The sequence below is a fragment of the Rhinolophus sinicus genome, chromosome 1 (assembly GCF_057876585.1).
Source record: "Rhinolophus sinicus isolate RSI-liver-muscle chromosome 1, RSI-T2T, whole genome shotgun sequence".
Lineage (NCBI taxonomy): Eukaryota > Metazoa > Chordata > Mammalia > Chiroptera > Rhinolophidae > Rhinolophus > Rhinolophus sinicus.
The window spans coordinates 181,137,012-181,164,112 of NC_142501.1; the positions used below are offsets into that span (position 1 = coordinate 181,137,012).

Consider the following 27,101-nt stretch of genomic DNA (forward strand, 5'->3'; position numbering starts at 1 on the left):
TTGGATTTTAATTATGATGTGTCTTGGTGTTGGCATCTTTGGGTTCATCTTATTTGGGACTCTGCACTTCCTGGAATTTCTTTGCCAGTTTAGGGAAGTTTTCAGTCATTATTTCTTTAAATAGGTTTTCATTTCCATATTCTCTCTTCCCCTTCTGGTGCCCCTATGATGTGAATGTTTATACACTTGATGTTGTCCCAGAGGTCCCTTAAACTATCCTCATTTTTAATTTTTTTTTTTCTGTTCCAATTGGGTGTTTTGTGCTACCCATGTCTTCCAAATTTCTGATTCAACCTCTGCCTCATCTAATATGCTATTGAATCCCTCCAATGTAGTCTTCATTTCAATTATTGTATTCTTCATTTCTGTTTCTTTTAATGTTTTCTATCTCCATTTTTATGTTTCCTATTTTTTTGTTAAAGTTCTCACTATCTTCATCTACTCTTCCCCTAAGTTCACTGAGCATCCTTATAACCAGTGTTTTGAACTCTGCATCTGTTAGATTGCTTACTTCCATTTTGTTTCATTTTTTTTCTGGAGTTTTGTTCTCTTCTTTCATTTGGGATATGTTTATTTGTCCCCCCGTTTTGGCTGCCTTCCTGTATTTGTTTCTATGTATTAGGTAGGGCTGCTTTTTTCCGCCCAGTAGTAGAGTGGCTTTATATAGTAGGTGTCCTGTGGGGCCCAGTATTGCAGTCTCCCTGGTCACTTCAGCCAGGTGCTCCAGGTGTCCCTTGTGTGGGTTGTGTTACCCTCCTCTTGTAGTTGAGCCGTGGTTGCTGTTTGCACATCAATGGGAGGAATTGACCCTCTGGCTGATTGGTTGTGAGGACAGGCTGTGATTACAGCAGAGGAGCTGTGGTGCAGGGTCTGACCCTATGGAGCAGGATTTGCTTTAGCAGGGCTCTGGTGTCTGTCAAGTCTGCCCTTTGTGTGTCACCTGTGGAGACAGCAGAATGGTGCTCTGGCTTGGTCCAAAACCAGCCACCAGACATGCTGGTCCTGGGGCCTCCTATGAGAGGCGCCACCATGGGCCAAATTCAGCTAAAGCCTGTGCCCTGTCCAGGGCCAGCGGGCATGAGCCACAAAGCAATCAGCAGATGGCAGCCACCTGCACTGGGCTTGGAAGTGCCTGGGAGGGTACACACCATTAATCAATGCTGGCTGCCAATAGTGCCAGGCTTGGCACTGCTCAGCAAGAGGTAAGAGGCTTGCCAAGGTCACATGCTGTTGTTTTGGGTTTTGTGAACCTTTGAGAGATTTTAGGAAAGTACGCAGCATGAGCCAAGTCAGGCCGTTTGTATGGAAAAACCAATGGAAGAGGCTTGGGTGGGCCCTCAAGTTTAGAGGGTGTTTGGGGGGGGGGGGGGGTGTCTCAGGGAATCACCAGGGCAGGGCAAAGTGTTAGCCAGATTGATGGAGACTCAGATATGCCTCCTGTTTGCATCTGCACACCAGGAAGGGGAAGGGCTCAACAAAGAAATAATGGATTCTACCAGCACTTCTGTCGGAGGAAGCTGCTGCTGAAGCCAAGTGCCTCCCTGTATGTTGCTGGCACCGTTCGAGCTGCTGTCCCAGCGCTGGAGCTCAGAAAGAGTATGTCTATCAGCGATGAAGTCTGTGACAGGCCCTTGGAGAGCAACACTTGGGACTCCAGCAGCCCTCCGTCTCATTCAGCCACAATTTCTGCTGGTTTTCACAGGCAGATGTTGTAGACTTCTCTCCCTGGCACTGGATACCTGGGTTGTATTGCCTGGGACCCCTTGCTCCTCTGGGGGGACCTCCACAACCAAGATATCCCTCCTAATTTTTAACCGCCACATGTGGGTGTGGTACCAGCTTGTTTCACATCCCCACCCCTCCTATGTCTCAAGGTGGCCTTTTCTGTGTGTCCTTAGCTGTAGGACTTCGGTTCAGCTAGACTTCAGGTGGTTGTCAATGATGGTTGTTCTGTAATTTACTTGTAATTTTGATGTGGTCACGAGGAGGTAAGCACAGTGTTTACCTACTCCACCATCTTGACTGGAAATCTATTGACACATTTTTAAAGGAAAGTTATTTTCCCAGCATTTAGTTGCATTTTCACAGGAGAGTTGGTCAGGGTCATCATCCATACTGATAGAAACGGAAATGTCCATCTACTCGCCATGGTGGTATTTTACTTGTAGTCAAAGAATGTTCCATTTATTATTTTTCTATTGTATATTGCAATTTGGTGGGCAGGGGGTGTACTTTTGGAGTTAAAAGAAAAACTTTTTGCAGTCTGCAACTTAGCTTATAGTTATTAAATATTTGACCACCTAACAATGTACCAAGCAGTCATCTAGACATGAGGAGTATTAGCAGAAAATCCCTGTTCTTATAAGGCTTATGTTCTGGGGTGGGATTTAAGACTAAACACTAAATACTGTATGTAAGGTAGCTAATACTTGAATGCGCCATGGTGCACTCTGTAATGGTGGTGCTATTTTATATAGTTGAGAAAAGCCACTTTGGTAATATGACATTTGAACAGAAACCTAACAATTAGGAAAGTGGGAGCCATATATCTGAGGTAAGATAATTCTAGGCAAGGGAAGAACAAGGGCGAACATCTTAGAGCAATAGAAAGCCTTGTGTTCAAGTCTCAGCAGGAATTGTGACAGAGCTGAAGAAGTTGAGGAGGCAAGTAAGTGATTAAAGACGCAGAGGTGGTGGGAAATCAATGCAGCCTATAAATTGGCTTTTAGTCCTTTTGGTTTTTACTCTGAGATGGGAAACCATTAGGTTTGGAGCAAAGTGATGAGATGATCTGACATGAATTTAAAAGGATTATGCTGGGTGTTGTGTGGGGAATACAGTGCAGCAAAGAAAACAGCAGGGAGACCACTCAGGAAGCTACTGTCATAATCCAAGTTAAGAGATGATGGGGCTTTAGACCATTGTGGCAGCAGTGTGTTATGCTGAAGAGCTGAATAAAATTTCAAAGTAGAACTGACAGGATTGCTGTTTGATGTTCAAGTGGAGTGTGAGAAATCAAGGTTGCTGCCTAGGTTTTGGGCCACTGCCACTGGATGTTTATTTACATTTACCGATGCCAGGAACAGGGAGGGGGGGGTGTGCATCCGTGTGTAAAAATCAAGTCAGTTTTAGACATGTTAAAATCACCCGTTAGGTGAGTAGTAAGTTCAAGAGATGGCTGGTAGGTCAGCAGATGACAGTGGTTAACTGTGTCCTTAAGGAACTAGAGTATGGACTCCCATTGTTTGGCCTTACTTCACCCTATTGAATTTGATAACAGTAAACAAGGAACCGAAGTTATAGAAGCTCAGACAATAGGATGTAAAAACGAAAATTAGTTCTTTTATAAATCCATTTTATACAATACAGGAAAAAATTAAGAGGGCGCTTAAAAAAATAAAACTTCATAGTGCACAACTTGGAGATAGTGTACAAGTTGGAGATAATTATCAAAATCACTGTGTACCAGATTATAAAAAATTCTACAAAATGAGGCCAAGAAAGGAGCAAGTAGTTACAGGGTAGCAGGAAAGTGCAAAATAGTGGTAACTTCAGGGGACTTTAAATGTTCAGCTAACTTCAATCTTCCTCGCCTTTCTAGAAAACTTGTGATCTTTCAACATAGTTCAACGTTTTTTTTGGTTGGGGAGACAGGGGGCTATCATTTTAAAACTCTATTTCCAAATACTTTATCATTTACTTTCCCCATTACACTGGGAGGTTTAAATAGCTACCTTAAGCTATAATGTTAAATTCAGTACCATTGCAAATATCCCCAACAAGACACCTGAATTTTTCACTCGAAAAAGAAAAAATGTTCCTTTATATAAGGCCATGGGATGAGACTAGGGTTCAAATCCTTGTTTAGCTAACATTTAGCAGACTTTTGTATCTGCTTACTTTTAAAATACTACCTGGCCATTGCTTGAATTACATATTCCCCGAGTTAGTTCTCAGTTATAAATTTGAACATTATAGTGTTACTAAAGTTGTAGGATGTTATCTTAAATGTGTACATCAACCTAATTACTTATAATTCAAAGTACAAGTTTGTCAGACAAAATTCAGTACTTGGGCATACAATAAAACAAGTTCTTACAGCCATGAAACAGCAAGACATAAAAAAAAACTAGTGTCTCAGGATTACTGCTGTAGTCTGTTAAAGGGAGAGTAGGAACAGACTTCGGAATTACCTGGATGGCTTGTAACAAGTGATTGGGTGCCACCCATTTATGAATCAGTAGGTCTGGAGTGGGGTCTGTTAATTTCCATTGCAAAGAATTTCCCAACTGATACTGATATTGCTGGTCTTGGGACCAGGCTTTGAGAACCACTGTGCTAAATTCTTTTTAGACGGTAGTTTTAATTCCTATTTTAAGAAGTTCAAAACAGAACTTACACACAGTATTAAGTGTGGATTTCACGTTAGGTAGAATTACTGAGTAAGACCGAAGTGTCTTTAAACAGACTTTAATGGTAACAATTCCTTTAAGCTCAGTTAACCTTAGCTATTACAAGTGTTATGCTGATGTAACTATTAGACAATATTTAGTGACTTGCACTGGGTTCCTCATAAGACAAATTCACTTAAAAGTGTAATCAACAATCATTAAACAATTGTTATGCCAACACAAAACATGGCTAATTTGAGTTACCCCCAAAATCACTAACACAGCATTATCAGTATCTGAAGCATATTTCAACTAAGCCATTAAAAAAAAAAAAAAGTGAGTGTTCACTACCCCTGAGACCACTAGTTTAACTGTGGTTCATACTTTAAAAAATTGTGAGCACACCCACACAAGAAAGCAAACTAAGTTTTTTTCTTTAAATCTGATTATCACATTGCAAACTTGCCCAGGAACAAAAATGAGCCACTTAAAATGTAATTTAACATTGACAAGTCAACTGGACTATAATTCTCGCAGGTTAAGAGAAACTTAAGTATTTAAAATGAGTTTATGCATTAAAAGATATAGGAAATATATAGAACCCAAATCAGTTTTTAATCTGCTAACATTCACTAAAGTCTACCATGGCACTAGTAATATACATGGGGGAAATAGGGCAAATTCTTGGATTCTTTTGAAGATTTCATTGCAGAAGAGCTCAAATCCAGTGTCCATACATTCAAAAATGTTGGTTTTCCAGGTACCTTACTATTCTCTTAAACCTGGAGAAGCCTTTATGGCTTATTCCCTCAGAAGTGACATTAAGAAATATAGAAAGCATCAAGTCAAAGATAGAGAGCTGGACACATCTACTAATGACTTAATCAATGGTTTAAGGAAGTCATCTCTATAAATACTTAAGGGTTATCTATGAGTAAAAAGGTCAATTTGAAAGCCAGTTAGGGATTCAGAAGCTCTCAGAAGTGTTTTATTCATGATCGGCTTTCAAGAAATGGTATGTCTACTAAATCTGTTATTTTGAGAGTATAAGTTTCTCAGAATTATTTTGAAAACAGCCATAGAACGGTACTAATATTTCTTATCTTGTACAGTGGTATTAATTTCTCATTTGTAATATGAATACAAAATAGTTTCAACAGTATGACATCTACCTTAAGGAGTCATTTTTTAAGCAAAAAATGAAAAAAAAATCACTCATTGGAAAACTGTATAGTTGGTTTGATATTTCTCAATGAAATGCTTATTACAGACTTAACAAAGCCAGAACATTTTTGGAAGGCATGCATTTCACTTCCAGTTTAAAGAACCTTAAGTCAATAAATCATGTCCAAACTACATATTAAAATGTTTATAAAAATCAAGCTTTAACATTTATTTTATTATCTAGCTTTCCACATCTGTGTGCAGACAAGGAGTAAGATTGCACATTAAGTGTAAGCAGTGCAAAAATGTGAAAGTGGAGAAGTCACAGATGTGCTAGAAATCGAATACAAGATCGTAAGAAAGCAATGAACAAATCAAAATAACTAGGTAAAAAAGAGTAAAACTATACGGTTAGAAATAGGAAGGGTGAAGAATGATAATGCCCTTGTTACTACATAAGTTAAATTAGTGGCACACATAGCACTTGTCAAACAAAAAATCCAATAGCATTGACTTTTATTCATTCATGTTAAGTCACCTGAAATGATATTTGTTGCATTTAAATGCTCATTAATGTAAATGGCTGAACAAATCCATTCAATGGATACTCAATATCCCACATAGTTAAGTCACTTCAACACAGCCTCATGACAACTCCCACACCAAAACAGTACTTTATTTTGTAAATTTTAATCCATTATTACTCCCATGTTATGGTTTTTCCAGCTGTCAAGTGTACAAGGTGAAGAAAAAATTTAGTTAGATGGGGGTTGCACCTGGAAAATAAAATTTCTTAAACTCCATATACATGTTCAAAACTGCTGGGTCCCAAGTCCATCTAGGAACTCCAGGGCTGCCAGTTATCACGTGCAGCATACTAAAGCTACACTATCCGAATAGCTTATTAACTCTGCATAAATCAGGTCAATCAATGTGTCAACCTGTAACAGACTGTGCACTTTTACTGAACATGGCAAAATATTCACTCTTTTGAACTTTACATCATCATTTGATGTCAAACAATGAAGCAAATCCCAACAGTATTTACAAACAGCTTTGCATTTACAAAAGATTGTTTCCCATACTGATTAATCCAGGCAGCTAACTCATTGGTTTATGCAACTTTATTGAAGAAAAATAAATCAAATACTAGCAGAGCTATTAGTTGATCACTCATCCATTGACAACTTGCATCATTTATTCAGTGCTATATTAAACAGTGTATTGGAAGATAGATTAACTAATAGCTCCAAGCCTCCTAACAATTTAAATGAAAATTACAAAATGTTTGAGACCCTATTTTGGAATACAAAGGGTGTTTGACTTCCAATTTCCATTCTCTGTAGAACAAGAACAGGTCATTCCTTTATTGACATGCATAAAATACATCACATTTTCTGTTCTGCTGATGCTATAAATTCAATACCAATTCTCCAGCCACATCAGTTATGAGCATAAAGTATATCATGTAACCTCAGATCTCTAACAGTGGAAGGCTTAAACAAGAATGGATGCTGTTTGAATAATGCGGCTTCCTTTGATGTGACAACTGAGCATCCATCTCCCTCCCCCTCTGGTGATTTCTTCAGCATGTTAGAGCAGTGAGGAATGGTTTTAGTCTCATAACCAAGTCAGAGTGAAGACATTGGCCACATAATACACATGCTCCATTTTTTTTAAAAATTCTGAATCTTGGGCAACTGTTCTCTTGTAACTACTTTACAGTTTCTAAAAGCAGTTATTGTCCAAAGCTGGAAGAACTTAAGTCTTCTCAGATGAGCATGTGAATGAATGGAGGGAGGTAAACAAAAAATAAAATTAAAAAAGATGAGGTCTGATAGGGGAGCAGCCGGATAAGAAAATCAAAAAAGGAACAGTAATTTAAAGTTTATTCCAGCTATAATGCAGGTTATTCTGACTTTAAGGTAGCATCACATGGCATACTTCTGAGTCCATTCCCGAGATATTCTGTTGTACCTGTAAATAAAGAGCGTGTTATTGAAAAAGTTATAGAATTCTTAATACTTAAAAAGGTAAGAAAAGACTTCTATTTTACCTGCAGACTCATCACGGAGTCATCTAATGGCTATGATGAGAATAAAGCCAATAATGGTACTCAAAGCAATGTGGGAAAACGAGAACCTTATGCTTCTAAAACACTGAAAGTAGTATTTTAATAAACATAATAAAGTGGCATTGAGATTGGGGTGTAACAAAAATCAAAGACCTCTTCTCTCCCCTACCACTGAGCTAATAATGTTCTATTAGAAAATCTACAATTAGTATCTGTTCCAACAAATTTTAACATTTAAAAAATTATTTTACAGTTCATCATGGACTTATGTCAGAACAGCACACACATTCTGTACAGCTACAAAAATTTCCATCAAAGCCAGAACCAAATAGTTAACTAAACAATTTTATCTGAATCCTAGACTTTGAGAAGTTACATGACCCTGGGTAATACCAGAAGAGAAAACGCCTTTGAGACTTAGGCACAAGCAGATGATTAAGATATTGGGGAGGATGATAAAAGAGCAGTTTTCTAGAGGAGGTGAGTGTGAGTGGTATGTGTTAATTAGAACCACATATGTTATTTTTAAATAGTGTGGTGAGTGGAACTAAACAAGTCCCACTTGAGGCCTGATAAATGGGAATCTCTAGTACAACTGGTGGCATCTTGCTAAAAAGATCAACAGGTAATTCACATACAAGCGAGGTTATTTATTACTGAGGAAGAACACTAACAATAAATGCTATCAACTTTTCCCTGTTACACCCATGCCTTGGTCTACTTACCAACAAAAAATATAGTTGATAACCTTAAGAAATGAATATACATCAAAGGGCACAGGAAAACTTTTAGATATTTATTTACAGTTTGAACTTTATAAAATATTAACTAGCTTCATTTCAAACCAAAAACTAAACATGGTTCAAGCACTTTTCTAAACTTGAATACAGAGAAGTTCTTTCTACCAATTCATGGTTACCTCATTTAAGGATACCTCTCAAAAAGCCAGCACTTTAAAACAAAGGCTTCGTTTAGCATACAGGGAGCCACAAATTAGAGCTGACAATAGTGCATGCATGTCAGTAATGAACATTTAGGTTAGATGCTTAGGCTTAATTGAAAGTGTTTTTCCCTTACGTCTCTCAGCAAAATTTGAACTAAATCACCACATTCCACCATAGTATTGGTATAAAGTCTAAAACATACCAATTTAAATTTAAATACTGGTGATTTAAAAGATAATACTTAAATTTCTATTTCTACCAGTGCTATATAACTGCTTTGTCATGCAAAAATACTCTTCAAGCAATAATGACTACTGGGTATACTTTCACGCTAAACAAAGATCAAGCAGTTAAATGTACAGTTTTCAGAAAACTGCCACATCAGTTACCTTGTTAGTGAAAACAGTGCCTTACAGCATGCAGCACTCAAGTGCTGGCAGGACCATGAATAAGCGCACCAGAGTGCAGATCCTCTTACCCTACAACATAGCGTATTTCTCTGTCCACTCTCTTGCTAACCTATTGTACCTAATTGAACAAGTACACTTAGCATTAATTATAACAATACAAAAGTTATAATGGTGAAACTGTACACAAAGGTAATTCAAATATTCGAGAAATTTAGAACGAATTTTTACAACAGTACCAATATTTTTTTTCAAAAACATAATTGGGGTGAATAATTTGCTTCCTTCTCCAAAACTTAATAATTAAAGTGACAAAGTGTTAGAAATATAACACATTTTAGAGGGATTATTCACCGTCACATAAACTAAAACCCAGTAATTTTTTAAAATAATCCCTTTTGAATAACTAGGTTTCTTCATTACTTCAACTATTATCTTACCAGAAATAAGCATCAAATCTTCTTGGCATTACCACCACTTGCAGCAGAGTATAAGCCTAACTCATTGAGAAAAACGACTTTTTAATATTATTTCCTTAAATTACTATACTTACTTATCTCTGTCTGTTTTATAGATCCGTGCAATCTCTGGCACTAGGGGGTCATCTGGGTTTGGATCACATAGCAGTGAACAAATGGATAAAAGAACTGCAAGAAAACAAACATCTATTACCCAGCATCGGGAATTTGGATAAAGAAAAGTGTATTTAACAACACATATTATACCCACTTTCATCAATGGATAGATCATACAGACAGAAAAAAATCAATAAGGAAACAATGGCCTGAAATATCACATTAAACCAGATGAACTTGGTATTTACATAACATTTCATCCAAAAACTACAGAATACACATTCTTTTCAAGTGCATATGGAACATTCTCCAAGATAGATTACACTTTAGGCCCACAAAACAAATCTCAATAAATTCAAGACTAAAATTTTATCAGGCAGCTCTTCTAAATACAACAGTATGAAACTAGAAATCAATTAAAAACATATTTATAAACCTCAATTATCGAAAGATTTTTATTAGTTTGTATTTTAATCTCAATGAGACAAAGCTTTGCAGAGATTTTTGTTTGTTTGGAGACAAGCTCCTGGTAAATAAGAAATGCTGCAAATAGAGCTTTGTTGGGATCAAGTTTAGTACTGACTTGCTGTAAAAATACTGCCCAACTCAGCAGTTCTGACATTGTCAAGTAATGTCATAGTTTATCGCTTTTTAAAAAAATAATTAAGTGGAGTTTCTTGGTATGGAAAGTTTCATGGTACTTTTTCTGCCCTTTTCTCAGTTTTCACAAAAACTTCCAAATGCTCCACTGACTGCATGTTTTGTCTGTTTGAATTTATAAGGTAGAGGCCACATTCTCAAGAGTAGTGACTAAGTGAAGCAATGTCAAGATATATTACCAAGTGAGCCTTCAACTGTCTCTTCCCCTAACCTGGTTCAACATAGAAGATGCCAAGCATCTAATTCTAACGGAGCACATATCTAATTTTGAGTGCCTGTTGCGTGCCAGACATTGTGCAAGGTGTTATAACATTTTAAGATATAAAAGCATGAAATGGGTATGATAATCTTGAGATGAAGACAAAAAAAAAATACCATAAAGAGACATTAATGTAACAGTAAATCAAATTTTAATTCCAAGTGCAAGGGGACAGATATAAAACTCAATCTGCAAATACAGAAATATGGTGTTTCATTATTATAGTGCATTCCCAGGAATGGTGAAAAAAAAAATGGAACCTAGTAGTCAAGTATTCTTAAAGAGAATGTGTTAAGAGAGCCTGATTTGAAAGGAAACTGAAATATACCCAAGAGGGTGAAAAACAGGTCTAAAATTATATTACACTTGAAAAAAATCATGGCAGCATTAAACCAAATTGTTTTTCTCCCCCTAAAAAGTGACTCCAGTTAAACAAAAGTTTGGGAAATGCTACATTGCCCCTTAAGTGAGATTCAAATGCACTGTGTAACCATATGAAAGGATTTATGAAATCCTGCCTTAAATCCCATTATCACTTTACATTTACCATACTCATAAAAATCATAGAAGTTTTTTTGTAAAATGTTATACCATTAACTATTCCAAGAAACAATGTGAGGATGCTAAAGTTTGCTGATATTCTCAAATATCTGAAACATTGTCATAACTAGCAACAGTAAAAAACCAATTTTGTGTACCTAAGGAATGCCAAGCCAATACCAAAAATTACTTGAAGGCAGACCTCCTCTTTAAGTAGTTTTGTGGTAGGTGATTTTATTTGTGGGGTAAACGTGTCATAAAAGCCACCAATCATTCACAAAGGAGGGAGAGATGGAGAGATACTCTATCTCCATCTGGATATTTATGTGGAGGAAACTGGACGACCTATTAGAGATGTCACATAATGGATTCCTATTAAAAGGAGAAGAGTAGAACCATTCTAGAGACATTCCCAAGACTCTAATTTTAGACTACTATTAGAACGTTCACATAACACCTAACTAAAAAATTCCTTTTTTTAAAGTTTTTTATTTAAAAAATAATAAACACAAAAAAGCAAAAATCAAAATTTCCTTCAATGGAAACCTCAAGATTTAAAAGCTCTTTTAACTTTAGGAATCGAAAAATACTACAGAAATCAATAAACTTTGCTTTTATTATTTGATATTTTCAAGTAATGCCCCAATACCCTAATTTGAATTTTAACTTCTTCCCACAAAATATTTAATCAATACTGCTAAAAGAGCAAAGATGATATAACTTTATTCCTTCCCCACCTCTTACCCAAAAAGTTAACGTAAGGAAGACTCAGATAAGCAGGCCCCAAAATGAAACTCCTTTAACTATTAGAAAATCAGAGTAGCTAGTTTTCTAAAAGTATTTTACCTTTAGAAATAGTTAAAGCAGGAGACCATTGTGACCTTAGAATATCGAGACAAATGCTGCCATTACTGTTAATATTTGGATGATAAATTCTTGTTGTAAATGCAACCTAAAATAAATAAAAAACCTTTAGATATTTTTCCCAAATAGAAACAAGCATCTTAAAGGCAAGTAGAAGACTTCTAGCAAGGCTTAAAATGTCACAATTTTTAAAAAATCAAATGGCTACAATCTTAACTTATATACATAAAAGAATAAATTACAGAAACCAGTTTTTACATTCTGACCAAAGAGCTCCTAGGTGCTCCCACTTCTTAATTAAAATGGAAAATACAACTCTGGGGCAAAATGTTATTCTCATCGATATGGTGGGATGTTCTTAAGGATAACTTTGGCCCTATGATATCAGAAGTATCAAAGAGCAATATGAAGGGTATTTTTATTTTAACATTCACTAAAAGCTAAGAAACTGCTGAATGTAAACCAAAATTTATAGACCAGCTCATTTAAGGTTATTACGTTACAAAGCTATGTATTTGAGCCTGCATTTCCACTGTAAATAGAATATAAATTTGAGTATCACAAAGGTGTTTCATCTAAAGTAACTCATATCACACCCATAACATGATGATGAAGGTTATAGTGAAGCAGCAATGTTCTATGTGTATTATCTTCCATAGTTATTCTATAAGTTGAATTTTTGTAAACAGCTCTGAAACTTCAAGGGAAAAAAAATATATACATACATAGACACACACACACACACACACAGCTCTTAATACTTGTAAACCAGTTTACCTCAGTGCATTAAGCAATTCTAAGTTTTGATAGATTTATTCAGTTATGTATGCAAAGTCAACTCCCAAAATGATTAGTCTAAATCACAACACAAATATTAAGTTGCAGTAATATGTGCAAACGCATACTCAAATTGAACATTTGAAGCCTATTACAGAACACTAGGGTTAATAATCCAAGTCTGTATAAACACAGTAATGGGGGGGGGGATTTCACATAGTGTATTTCAGTCTTGCAACATTAAGGAAAAGGTAATTCTTATCTCCATTTACAAAGTTCAAATCCAGGTCTAGCTGCTCTTCTAACTAAAGGTTAAGAGTCAGCATTCTATTATCAGTGACTCAAATATATATAATCAGCCTCAGTTATTATTATTCATTACACACACACCAATTTAATTTTCATTATGCAGAAGCCTAATCTCTAAGAACGCAATATTCCTCTGAAATAAAGTATAAATCTATACAACAGATTATGGGAGAAAATACTTGCCTTAGGTGGTTTGAAGGGGTAGTCTGTAGGAAAATGAATTGTCAAAAAGAATACACCGCCTTGATATGGGCTGTCATTCTGTGAAAAGAAAAATATGCTTGACTAATACTTAAAATATTATTGCTAAACAATCTATAACACTTCTATTTTCGAAACATTTCTCTAATATGAACCAAAATTACCTACTATTTGCACTGCAATCAAGAGCCTAAATTATTCCAAAATTCAGTTATTAATGGGAAAAACAATCAGAATTTACTACAGAATAATGAAAATTTACTTAGATACCATTTTATATTAAGTCACCGAAGACCTTAAAAAATTATCCAGAAACAAAAGTATTCTAGATCCTGATTCTCACAAAGGAAAAGCATACTGAGCAATAAAGTCTACATACAGTATTATCTATCAAACTGTAATTTGAAAGTAAATTTTTACCTTTGTAAAATGACAGCCATATATATATATATATATATATATATAATATACATATATATGTTTGTGTATGTATATATATTATACACAACTGACTTTGTACCTTTCAACAAGTCATTCTGGCCACTGTGAAACCAAAATGTTAGCTTTTGTAAGTAACATACAACTATTTTCAAAAGAAGCCGAACAGAGACAACATAGGTTTTTAAAGACTGTTTAATTCTCAACTGGCTCCTCAAAATTCTCATTTACAACCTTGCAAGTTTTTTCTTCAAAAGCATACTGAATTCTCCACAACAAATCAATATACAGGATTACTAGATTTGTAATCTAGTAAACAATGTGGAATATTTGTTTTTCCATTTCGACAGAAAACATACATTTCAAGCTACAGCAGTACTGTTTCTTCTTTGCTGTTTTCCTCATTATAATTTGAGTATGAAGAACTCCCTTATAGCAACTAAATATTATACAACGCTAGCATGAAGCGACATTTGGGTGAAAACTACTTACTAGGATTTTACATTTAATTTAACCAATACCAGGTAAAAGATATTGTTCCCATTTTAACTTAAAGAAGTAACTTAGTCAAGCGTACAAATGGTGTACAACTGAACCACCATTCAAACACAGATCATATAAAAAACCACAGATTAACACCAATCAGACTAATAATCAATGAAAAAAGTTAGTGACCTAGTTAAAAAAATATGAGATTGCTTAACTGTCCCCGGACAGGGAAAGAACCAAGATATTTAAAAATGTACAGTAATTGAGCTATTATTACCAACATCCATCCCACTCCATTACAGTATGCATATAGCACCAAAACAAGCCTTTCGTTATGCCCATTGTGGCTATCAGGCAAGTAAAAATTTTTACAGGTCTGACACTTTAATATAGCCAATTTAATCCCCAGCCCTCTATAAAATAAAGACTAGTTGAATTAATCTAACTCCCTTCTATATATACGCTAGATGTATAAGGGATATATAGAACAATTTTTTATCTTGGTGACTTACGGTCTGGTAGAGACATGCAATGAAATATTAACAGATATTATGAAAAACAAACAGGGTGTACCTGGGGTTTAAAGGAGAAAGGTCAATTTATTGATGAATTAAGTTAAAAGAAACACACAACTAGGAAATGGAAGAGATACAATTTGAGTCCTTCCTATTCTGAACTCCCTATTTTTCAGTCTACAAAATTTTAATTAAAAAAAACTAAGACTGCAAAGCAGCACCTGAGAAATGTAGAAAAAAACAAGTCAAGGCAAAGCACCAGAATGTGAAGTGAATTTATCAGATTAACATATCTTTGTTAAGTAATACGGCTACGTTAATTAGCAATAGATCCTTCAAATAGCATACACTTTTATAAAATAAGCTAATACTGGAAATATGTTTATACTGCATACAATCAACAAGTTAAAAGTAATCCTAAAATATTTTTATAAAACCCAATTCCAAAAAAGTTCTGTTTAAGCTTTCATTTCAAGTTTCATAGTCAAGTGTTGATCTGACTGCTTTTGAACAAAGGCAATCAATTGATGAGATTTAGACAAAGCCAAATTTCAATGCATTTCACTTGTTCAAAAAAAAGCTTGAAATAAAAATATTTCGATGTTACAATTTAGTACTAAAATTCCAAGTCAAAGAGGAAAAACTGGAAAAACCACAGATCTAGAGGTAACAAACTATGCCAGCTAAAAAATCGAGGCTATCAAATTTACCATAGATTGACAGTGAACAGAAAATACAAGAAAAAGAATAAGAAGGAATACTTTGATCATTGACTCAAATCGTAGAAATCCCTGAACTAGCCTGGTCTCCTTTATGTCCACTGCCACTACCTTAGCTCAAGATCTTAATACAGTAGTCTGCCCCTTATTTGTGGTTTCACTTTTCAGTTTCAGTTACCTGCAGTCAGAAAATATTAAATGGAAAATTCAAGAAAGAACCAATTTATAAGTTTAAAATTGAATGCCGTTCTGAGTAGCATGCCATGCCACCTGGGATGTGAATCGTCCAGCATACCCAGGCTGTATAAGCTCCCTGTTAGTCACTTAGTAGCCATTTTGATTATCAGATACTGTCACAGTATTGTAGTGCTTATCTTCAAGTACCCTTATTTTACTTAATAATGACCCCAAAGGGCAAAAGTAGTGATGCTGGCAAATGAGATAAGCCAAAGCGAAGCCATGAAGTACTTTCTTTTAAGTGAAAAGGTGAGTACAATATGATTTTCAGACAGCCCACATTCATGTATCTTTTATTACAGTATGCTGTTATAATTGTTCTATTATTGTTAATCTCTTACTGTGCCTAGTTTATAAATCAAACTTTATCATAGGTATGTATGTAGAGGAAAAAAACATTATATATATACATATATACACACACACACACACAGATTCAGTACTATCCACAGCTTCAGGCATCCCTTAAGGATAAGGGTGGACTACTGGTACCTTTTCTCTGTTTTGGCAATGGCTTACTACTGGTATGCCTGCCTTCACTCTGGCTTTTACCTCCAATTTATCCCTCACCCTGTTGCGGAAGATAAAGGTCACTGCCCTGCTTGAAATCTAGCACAGTTTTCAAGAAGAGTTCAAATTCCTAAGCACACAAGGTGCTTTATGATCTGGTTCCCACCAATCTAGTTAATCTCATCTCCCACCATAATACGCTCTCTTTACTGCCTATAAAATATGTTGTTTCACATTTTTCCTACTATATTTCTTTCCCCTACTTGAAACATTCCTCCTTATCTGCAGGACTGTATCTAAATACAGCTTTCCTTTTAGTCCAATCTGCTGGCTGCTCTTCTTTTATTACTACCTCCTTCTGTACAATTACTATTACCCAACATACTTACAACTTATTTACTTATATTTCCCTCTTCCACTAAACTACAAAGCTTCCTAAAGAGTAAGGTACAGAAGGAAAGAGATTTTATGCATCATTAGACTTTGCAGGAAATGACACACACACTTAACATAAATAGAAGAAATAACCCTTATGGCCCAATAAAATACCAATGAACCAATTATTTTATTTCACATGGTCTTTGTAGCTGATTCTGCCTAGGCTGCCAAAGGTTACATTATTCAGTTATGGTACAGGCACACCTAGTTTTACTGCATCTCACAGATGTTGCATTTTCTTTCTTAAATAAATTGAAGCCAAGACCCCCCACCAGCAAAAAGATTATAACTCGCTCTATTGTGATACTCGCTTTACTGCTGTGATATGGAACTGAATCCGTAATATCTCCAAGGTACGCCTGTACTTTTTCTATGGCTATATCACAGATTAGGTGGGAGTTAGAGTCGTTCTCCAAATAATTTCAAAGTATCTTTCTACCAGCTCCATTTCCAATTAAAGAAAAATCAAGCATGTAAACATCAGAAACAATAGGTAAGGAAGTTAATTTCTCCTCAATGAATTTCTCCTCAATGCATTAACTCTTAATGGGAATTGCCCTTAATGTAGTAGAGAAAAAACAACCCAAGTTTAAAAACCACAAAACTAGCAATGTCAGTTCTTTCAAAGGTTTAGTTTTTGAGTATTTGTGCATCCAAAGTTATCTCAAATTCAGAAATAAGCCAGCACACACGATTATTTGAACCAAGCATTTCTGCCTCGTAACTTGAATGATCAAGCTACTACAAGCCACTAAAATTCAAGTTACTCTGTACTGAAACTTAAATTAGATGCTCCATTCCTTAGAAAGTCAGGAATCTTTAATTCTGCGGCATTGCCATTACTTTAACTGACCTAAGAAGTAATCCAAAGCAAAAGTAATTTTGTTACCATTTGCTCTTCTAGCAAATCTGCAATTATGGGTTATGTCACCATTGACCCTGTTGTGGGTCACATTTGCATCTCACAGAACAGGCATACTAACAAAATAAGGTAGTATTTTATCTAATGAAATGGTGATGTTTTGGCACAAAGATGCAATCAAAAGCCAAAATTACATGAGTTATTAATGACTACATAGTGAGGATAATCATTAACTATTTACAAGCTGGGATCTAAGCTTAGATGCTTACTTATGAAGAGCACAATAAGATCTGTATTTTGGGTGAGTTTTTATAACCTTTTAACTCCTTCCTGAAATTATCTAAATAGTGAGAATTAACCTTCCTAGAAAACAAGTATATTTCAGGGAATAATGCTTAACCAAAGCAAAACTGCAGCTGTGGTATAAATATATTTTTTGCTTTTGTTAATCAGGAAATATTTAAATAGTTCTAAAAATCGAGTATTTCTGCTCTTAAAAGCAGGAAACTGCTAGTCATTAATATGTAATAAAAGGTTACTGAAAAAAATTTAGCAAGGAAGAGCCATAATATGAAATATATATAAAATAAATGAAAAATATTTTCTGAAAATAAAAGCAAATTAAACAGCTAAGAAATTTGTCAGGATAAGCAATCGTCTACCTTCTATTATCTACAAAATTACTAGCATAAACTACTCATTTATGTTTCACTTTGATTTTATGATAGGTATTTCCTTATCTTTTGGAAAAGAACAGGGAAGGAAAAAAATATTTTTTCAATAAAAAAGTGAAGTCTCAAAAGTCAAGCACAGAAATATAACACTGGTTTTAAGAGTTGGTTTATTATGCACATTGTCCAATCAGAAGTCTTGATTACCAACTCTTTCATGCCTAATTTAGTACTGACAACTAATTTTTAGAATGAGACTACCTTCAAGTACCCTCTGCATCAAGTATGAGCTTTATTTTGTACAGATATGGTAAAGCATTTGATTCTTAGCTTTGAAAATTGGTGATCTACAATGGGAAAAGTCTTCCAGTTGCAATTTCACCTGCCTACACAATCTAGGTAGGCAAAATAAAGTGATCGTGGTAGGAACTGTGGCAGACACAAATTGCATCTAAAAGGGAGGCAGCTGCTACTGTCTCTGAAGCCATTACTGCTTGTGGGAATGAGGGCCTAATCAGAGGATTTTTATGCAAAGATTGCAAACTTTTAAAAAACTTTGTGGACCAAACTGGGTAAACCACTAGGTTACCTATGTGTATTAAAAAAAAAAAAAAAAAAAAAAAATCACCATTTTGTTGTAAAATTAGACAAAAGCAAGCACTTTTAAAGCAAAATGAAATTTAAAGCAGTAAAAATAGTCCTTAAGATAACTGGAAATAAATAATTCTGACTGTAGATTTTATTAGGATTATCCAGATATATTTCAAATGATTAAAGTAAATACACCATCCTCTCCCCCAAGTTTGACTTAATTTGATTCACAATGTCCCTACCTCTAGGTCATAACATTTCACTCAATCATCCTTGCTATGATTTCCTTCAAATTTCTACTAGTAAGCACACTTAATTCACCTATCTCTTATGTGCCATCTTATCACACTTGTTTTAATTGCCTGTTTCTCCCAGGAGATTGTAAGCTCCCTAAAGATGGAGAGGGATCATGTCTATTATGTTCACTTGTATCCTTAATGACTGGCACACAGTAGGGGCTCATAGACAGAAAAAACATTGAAGTTATGAAAATCAGAACTGCTAAACAAACACATGCTAATCCAATCCATCTGCTGGCTAACTGTTCCAAGGGCACTTCTTCTTTAAAGCTTATAAATATCTACTTATTGGCCATTACCTTACCTAGTACATTACTGCCATTTATGTTGAGATTAAAACATCAAAAAGGGAAAGAAAGCAGCAAATTCAGTAAGACACACATATAACTCAGAAGAGAAATCCTAAAGTACCTTCCAAGTCAAAAAAAATGTTAAGTATTGTGCAAGATATAGTCTTACCCCAAGATGTTTTACTGCGCTCTAATTCTGTGAAATTCTTAGATGGTATCCATAATTCTGAATATTCAATTATCCAGCATATACAGTTTCTTATCTACCCAGGATAGAAAGGAATTTTGCTGTATTCAAAATATCACTTTCTACCTAAAAATATTCAAATTTTGTATAAAACTAAAGTTCTATAAAGAATCAAATATCAAAGTAATACAATTAAAGCTAGATTTACTCCATTTGGGCAGGTAAGACTTTTAGTAACACCACGGTAGAAACAGTAAATTAATTAGCTCCACAAATAACAGGAAGCTCTATGACAACGCTTTATATTGCTACGAAGGAAAACTAGATTGAGGTGGATATTTGATAGGTCAGAGATGCTATACTCTAGAACCTGAACACAGGAACAGACACATATAGTATACGTAACAAACGACTACTTAAATTTTTTTTTCAAAAGTTAAGTATGGAATATCCAAAACAGAATTAAAATGTAATAAAAAGAAGTCTAAAGCTTAAGGTAAAAATTACAACTAGATCAATGCAGAGTTTCAATTAAAAGCAAAAAATTTTAAATTCTTAATACTTACAGGTCCCATAATTGTGGCTTGCCAATGAAACACTAGGGAAAAAAAATAAAACCTTATTATCTAAAAGTAAACAAGTTTTGAAATTAATTATACAAATCAACTTAAAAGTTACTTACTATCATCCCCAACTGGACCTGCAGAACATTGTGCTGGAGGGTCACGGGCCAAATCACTAAGTTCCTATATCAAGAGAGAAATGATGGGTCATATAACCATAATAGAAAAAATAACTAAGCAAAGAGATTCAACTGCTTCGTTTTATTTTCACCCCATTCTTTAAGGGACATACAACCACCATTTACATTAAAAATAACTCTATTAGAACAGGGAAAATGTAAGTAACCCTAGCACGGTTCCTTGGGGCATGGTAGGCGTAGTTCTTTAATGGACACACCCAAAACAATCACCTTGGCTAGGGCTCACAAAAGTGTATATGTACATGTACATCAATATGAAATTTTTAACTACATGAACAGCTGTCCTCTTACAAACTAAAAAAGTTACCAGATAATGTCATAGCTGAAGAACCTAGCTAATGAAGCTCTCAAACATTCATGTTACTTGCTGAACTTTCAGACCATCTCAGAGGCTCTTGTTTTTACTGTCTTAAATCCTCGTTCTGAACCAAACTACCCACTGACCTTGTTTTCCACTTGAAAAATCTCTCATGGGGCTAGGTAGTTACCCTTTTTGGTTTGATCTCCTTATTCCCTCCATTTAACCTTTACTCAATACTGACTAAAATTACAACTCAGAGAGTAGGTTCTCACATGGTAGAAAAGAAGTCTGCTCCTAGCAAAACATGCAGTTTCTACAATTCCACCTGACCTTATATTTACAACAAATATGTACTCAGACCTGCCATGACTTGTGAATAACAAATCTGGATAGTCTAATAAGAAAATAAAGTCGTTTCTTTACTAGTTTTTAAAAAATTTGTGATGTAGTTATATCTATATATACTATGTATATGAGGTATGATAAAAAATAGTGATCTAAATTAAAAAAACATTACAGTAAAAGACACACTGCTATTAATCCTCCTCAAAATACTCCTCTCGCTTCGAACACCCTTATCCCATCGTTCTTGTCACTTTCTGAAGCAGTTCTGAAAGTCCTTTCTTGAGTGTCTTTAGTTATACTGTCGTGGCTGCCTTGATATCCTGAATTGATTCAAAACGTTTTCCTTTCATGGTCATTTTGACTTCTGTAAGAGCCAGAAGTTGCATGGTGCCAAATCCGGTGAATACGGTAAATGAGGACACACTGGAATGTTTTTATTTGCTAGAATTTGCTGTATCAGAAGCAATGTGTGACATAGAACGTTGTCATGATGGAGGATGAAGTAAAGACACTCAGGAAAGAGGACTTCCAGAACTGCTTCAGACAGTGGCAAGGATGGGATGTGTTCGAACCGAGGGGGATTAATGGCAACATGTCTTTTACTGTAATAAATTTTTTTATTTAAACATCGTATTTTTCGATCACACCTCATACATGCCTGTAGAAATTTATAGACCCATGAGATAATGGGATTCTAAGAAAATGCAGGGAATATACATGTCTTTAAGAAGACAACTAGAGCAAGTATTTACCGCCATCATATGGTGAAAATACATTTCAGAAAATGGCCGATTGTTCAAGAATGATCAGTCTAGACACACTCCATTTAAAAAATATTAGTGAAGAACCGTTCTTGTGGTAATCATTTTGCAATACATACATAAAATTATTTGTATATTTAAAACTAGTATGTCAAGTATATCTCAATAAAACTGGGGAAAAAATTGTCCTGATACATTGCCAATTTGCTTCTGAAATGATCACAACTGTTTATAAGGTTATCAAGACAGCAAGAGATCCCAGGATTTACAATGTTAGGATAATGTAAAATTCGATGAGATCTTCATGCTTGCCTATGTATATCTGCCCTCATATGTTCAACATATTTAAGAATTGGAGAAAATTCATTCCAAATATTTTTGATTCTGATCAGTAGAAATTACAGGAACTCTTATCTCAGAGTTACACAATTGGTTAAAAGAAACTATGGTTTTAGCTTAAAAAACAAACAAACAAAACCTTACCAAAAAATCAATTCTAAAACAATTATTTAAAAACTAAGTTTTTTGAGTAAAAAAAGAAATACATCAGCAACTTAATGAACTATCCATTACTGAGCAAATGAATTTTTCATAGGCTAGATAAAATCTCCTACAGCAATTATTTGTATTCCATAATCAGCCACTTTTATTTATTATAATGGCAATCTACATAATACCATCTCAAGGTGTAAATACTTTATTGTAGGTAAGAATCAAGCAGTCTAATAAGAACAGAGAATTTTCTCACATTCCAAAACTTATACAAGAAGTTCTATTGTGTAACTGGCCCACCAGAAGAAACCAGAAGCTAACTTAGGCTAAGTCCCTTTCTTTAAGGAAGGTAAGGATCCAAAAAGTCTATTTCAAAACCACCTCCTTTCCTTTCCCACAAATGATCAAGATCTGGATTTTCACAAATGCTATTAAAATCCAAATATAAACTTACATATGCAAGTCAAATGCTCAAACATAGCACCATGAAATAAAGACCTTGAGTATGTATCTCCGTTGGTATTGTTTCATTTCGGAGTTTCACTTTTAATCCAACTTAGGACCCATTATTTCCTAGGCTTATTTCCTCATCTCTAAAACTGCAATGTCTATTTGTATGGAAGTTTTGAGGAGATGAATGAGAGTTAAAGCACTTTGACATAGAACCTGGCACATAACGTACTAGGTACTCAACAAGCTGACCACGTAGACCATCCATCCTGAAGGCAGGAAGATTTCCTCGGTAGGCACTCAAATCATTTATTAAACAAAAGCAAAACTGCTTCATAAATAGACTACATATTATAGCCTCATCCCATTTAAATCTTTTGCCAATCTGATGAATCTTTATGCTTAGCTGTCTATCACATAGACATCTAGCAATTATTCTACCATAACATGTTATACATTAATAACCCAAGGCCAGCAATTCAAAAAATATTTGTGGAGTTTTAAAGAACTCATATTATTAGTTTGAGTCATATGAAATTACTAATATTTGGCCATTTTTGAACTATAAAAACTGCAATTTCATGTGGTTATACATAAAAATGGTAAGCATTTGAATTCAAGTATTACCAGAATAAGTTTTGTACATTGATCTACCCCAAATTATGTACTGAATATTGTTTTGAATATATTTGTTAAAATGCCTGAAAACTAGCAGTTATTTTTAAATATAAACCAATTTAATGATAGTTGGTCTTACAAAACACCCAATATAGTGAAACAACTACATTACAAATAAAAGTTCAGGAATCTATAGTTGACCTAGAATATATCATCCTTTCTTAACGTTACATTTTTTAAATAATGAAGAATGCAATAAATTATTTCTTATGGAATAAATTTTTCTGCACAATGATATTTATAAATCACCAAGATTATGTTGGCATTATCACTCTTTTAGAGTAAAGGTATAATTTCAGGAAGTTAGCACTGAATTTTAGCTCTTTACTCCATAACTACAGGACTTATATCTCTCAGGTAATTTCTAAATGCCTAATTTTCCAATTCTCCATGACCAAGACACCTCTGAAATAATGATTTCAAACCAGGCCAATTAACTTATGTACTAAAACCTAAATTTAGCATTGAAAAAGGACCTAAGTAACTTTAAGAATCAAAACACGTCTTTTTAGATCAGGTACCAGCATTTTCCTCTAAGATACCAAATAATTGTCATGACACTATTGTGCTCATAGCATAACCAAATGGGAGATGTAAGAATATCTTTGCAAGTCAAAAAATACCAGAAAAAGCATAGTAAGGAGTCATCTTAGATATCTCTCTTCTATGTAGCAGAGATTTTGCCTACTCAACAAACCATCATACCCTACTTTCATAGAAATACTTCCAACCCAAACATGTGATTGTAGTGTCAGCCCCCCAAAAAACCCAATTAGTCAGGGATAATCACAGAATCTTTTTCTTTCATTCTCCGTGATTAGCTCAAAGAGTTTGAAAGTAACCTGTGACAGGACTTGAACTTATTGGTCTGTCCATTCATGTCTGCCCAAGATTTTTCAAAATGAAGCTGGAAGGGACACTTCTTTCTCTAATTAGGAGCTGTAAATATGTGACCCAGAGCTTTAGGGAGGCATGTGCCCTGAAATTACATGCTGAAAACAAAGGAAAAAAAAGAAATCACACTGGGTGGCAGAGATAGCAAAGAGCTGACTTGGCATATAGATATGCAATTTCAGTCCCTGAGGTTGCAGTTTGCTCTGGTTCCTATAACTATTCCATTCCCTTAATCGTTAACTACTCCAGTTTCCTTCTAATAAATCCAAGAGAAAGAAAACAGCAAAAAAATAAAAACAGGAGACTTATTTTAAGCAGAGTGCTACTGGGACCCATGACCAATTATACAGATTTTTATCTCACTAAAACACAATGTAATGTTCAACTCTGGCTGAAAAACATGTAGGAAAACTAAGTGAAGTCTCAAAATTAAAGTAGAGGGAGCCGGGAGAAATCATGTATCTAGTAAAGAGTTAACTTTCCATCTAATCACAGAAACTAGAGGTTACTTCCACTGGAATAAATCCATTTCTAAAATGAAAAGTGTAGTATCAGCAGCTATCGACTAGTTTTAGACTGCCTTTTTGGTGTCAAGGATGTTAGTTCTGAAAATACGAAGATAAAACATGAAATGTCTCCTCCAACAGACTGAGCTAATAAAATGTAGGCACAGTTCAAAAATAAAAAATTACATTTTAACAACCTAAGTGCTTAAAATAAAGGTATTCAAATGCTTTGTGAATCCTGAAAAGGTAACCATGAACCTTGCTTGGGTTTAAGACAGTGACATTTGAGCTGGGTCTTGATAGAGGGATAAGCATTTTAAATAGACAAATTCATTCAAAGTTAGGGGTGTGAAAGAACACAAGTTGTAAAGATGTGCTTGTAGTTTGGTTTACCAGAGACACAACAGGGTACAGGTAAGGGAGTAACGGATGTGGCCAGAACAATTAATCAGGACTTGATCTTTCGAGAGCCTTGAATATTATGCCAAAGATTATCTGAAAGGCAACAAGAAGTCACTGATATTTTTTAAGCAAGAATAAGACAAGTCAGAGTTTGGTTTTTAATGTACTAGCCATAGTACAGCAAAAGTGATTCTTTTAATTTTTTAACATTAAGTCATATCCTAAAAGTACCCATTTATCTTTATATCCAGTTTGTTAAGTAAAACTGAACATTTTTATTAAACCTCCTTCAGGTTTAAGAAATGTTGCAAATAATAGAAGATCTCTCATGTACTTCCCAGGTTCTCTTCCCTTTTCCCAAGAGGTAACAGACTAATTCCAAATTTGGTTTCTTCCATTTCTCTACCTTTTCATACACTATTAGATGTGTATCTCTCTTAAAGACTATATAGCATTGTTTTGCAGGTTTTAAAATTTTAAATAATACAAAACTACATTATCTTTCAGCACATTTGCTATTAACGCTATTTGTGACAAGGACTTCTAGGAATCTGATGAGCTGTTGACCCTCTATCTCCTAAAATACACATAAGCCCACACAAAACTTTAATTTGTGGGGTATCAGACCCTCCCTTCACCTCCATGTTGTAGGAATCCCTACAGATGAGTAATCACATTTAGAAGCTATAGCAGTAATTCAGTTGAGAAGAACACGAACTAAGTCACTGGGGATGAAAAATAATCCGAAACACCAAGCATTTCCCCCTTAGACCACCTTATGGAAATAGGCCTCATTGCCACTTTCCATTAGAGCCTCTTAGTAGAAGGGAAAGACTGAGTTCAAGTGTAAGACATACAAAGCTTCAGGATAGGTAGAAGAGCAAAGCAGTGTTATCTACCAGACAACTTGAAAAATAGGTCTAGGGATAGGTTACAAAAAAGGCTTCTTTGTCAAAAGGGTGTCCTTGCATCAAAGATGTATTTAAATAATTTGATATGGCATTTGGCAAACTGGAGAAAAAAAGTTCAATTGCACCAACCCAACTTTCCATTCTACTGAAGAAATAAATGCCCCAGATTGAACAAGATACGGAAAACCGATGTTTTCTTAGGATCAGTTCCTCCATAACTATTCACTGTTAGTTTGCATCTCACCACACTCAGTGCAAGTCTAGTGTTACCTATTTTTCAAGTTGCGTGGCCTTTAAATGAAAGCCAAATGAGAAAACAATTATCTGTTCCGCTACAAAAGGAAACTGTATTTACTGGACTCGAAATCAATTTCCAGTGAGGCACCTACTCAAATAATTTTACAAAAGTAATTTTGTCTTTGGTTTTTGCCTTATGACTTTAGAACCTACAAGTTTCATAGGCTTTGGGGAAAAAAAAACAATTTATAAAATTGTATGAAGAACTGAAAAGTAATTCTTTGGCTTCCCAGTAGAGAGGAGCAGTGGCAAGGATCTGAAAGAACAGCACATATATAAGACCTGTAAAGTCTTCATACTCTGTTGACCATTACTCCTCTGAGAACAGCATTACTCAGACGAGCTCTTGGTCAACTATTAAGAAATAGGAAAATAGTTGGCAGGGGAGATTGGCACACATTTTTTTAGTAACTGTTATAGGCTCCACTCACCTTGACAGGACACTAAGATGGATCAAGGACATACAATTAAGAGAGCAATGCTAAACACTATACTGCCCACTAAAACAAAAAACCACTGAAGTTAGACGTTTCCTTGCCATGGTGTGTTTTGGGGGAAATTTTCTTCTTTTGGGATCACCTTCCTCTGAATTGCTTCTCCTAAATCTCCTGCATACCTGGCTAGTGAGACTCTAGGCCTTCCCATGCTGTGAAGTATGCTTCCCCTTTCCCTTTAAAAAAAGGGGAGAAAAAGCTTAAAGACACACAGGAAAAAGGAGTCAAGTAAATCTCTCTAAAAGGCAACCAACAGAGATAAAGCTTAAGCCAGTGAGTTCTCATGTGGAGATACATGAATAAACAGTAATGAGTCTGACCATTCCTTTTGGAATGGGGTCTCCTAAGAGAAAACCTATAGCTTATTTTGAGGAAAACATTTGCTTTATGGGAAAT

General features: G+C 35.0%; 1 protein-coding gene across 8 annotated transcripts in view; it reads right to left on the reverse strand.

Moving 5' to 3' along the window:
• Nucleotides 1-6,054: 6,054 nt before the first annotated feature.
• UBE2D3 (ubiquitin conjugating enzyme E2 D3) overlaps nt 6,055-27,101 on the reverse strand; it is a 29,703-nt gene continuing 8,656 nt past the window's right edge. For 4 of the 8 annotated variants that reach the window (XM_019738913.3, XM_074322966.2, XM_019738911.3 and 1 more), the window contains exons 3-9: nt 20,094-20,157; nt 19,978-20,009; nt 13,148-13,225; nt 11,861-11,966; nt 9,534-9,627; nt 9,052-9,101; nt 6,055-7,532 (exon numbers count right to left, since the gene is read on the reverse strand). In XM_019738913.3, the coding sequence (XP_019594472.1) occupies nt 9,053-9,101; nt 9,534-9,627; nt 11,861-11,966; nt 13,148-13,225; nt 19,978-20,009; nt 20,094-20,157 (423 nt within the window). In that variant the 3' untranslated portion in view covers nt 6,055-7,532; nt 9,052. The remainder of the gene's footprint in view (nt 7,533-9,051; nt 9,102-9,533; nt 9,628-11,860; nt 11,967-13,147; nt 13,226-19,977; nt 20,010-20,093; nt 20,158-27,101) is intronic. The other 4 variants (XM_019738916.3, XM_019738915.3, XM_019738914.3 and 1 more) reach the window with 1 other exon arrangement.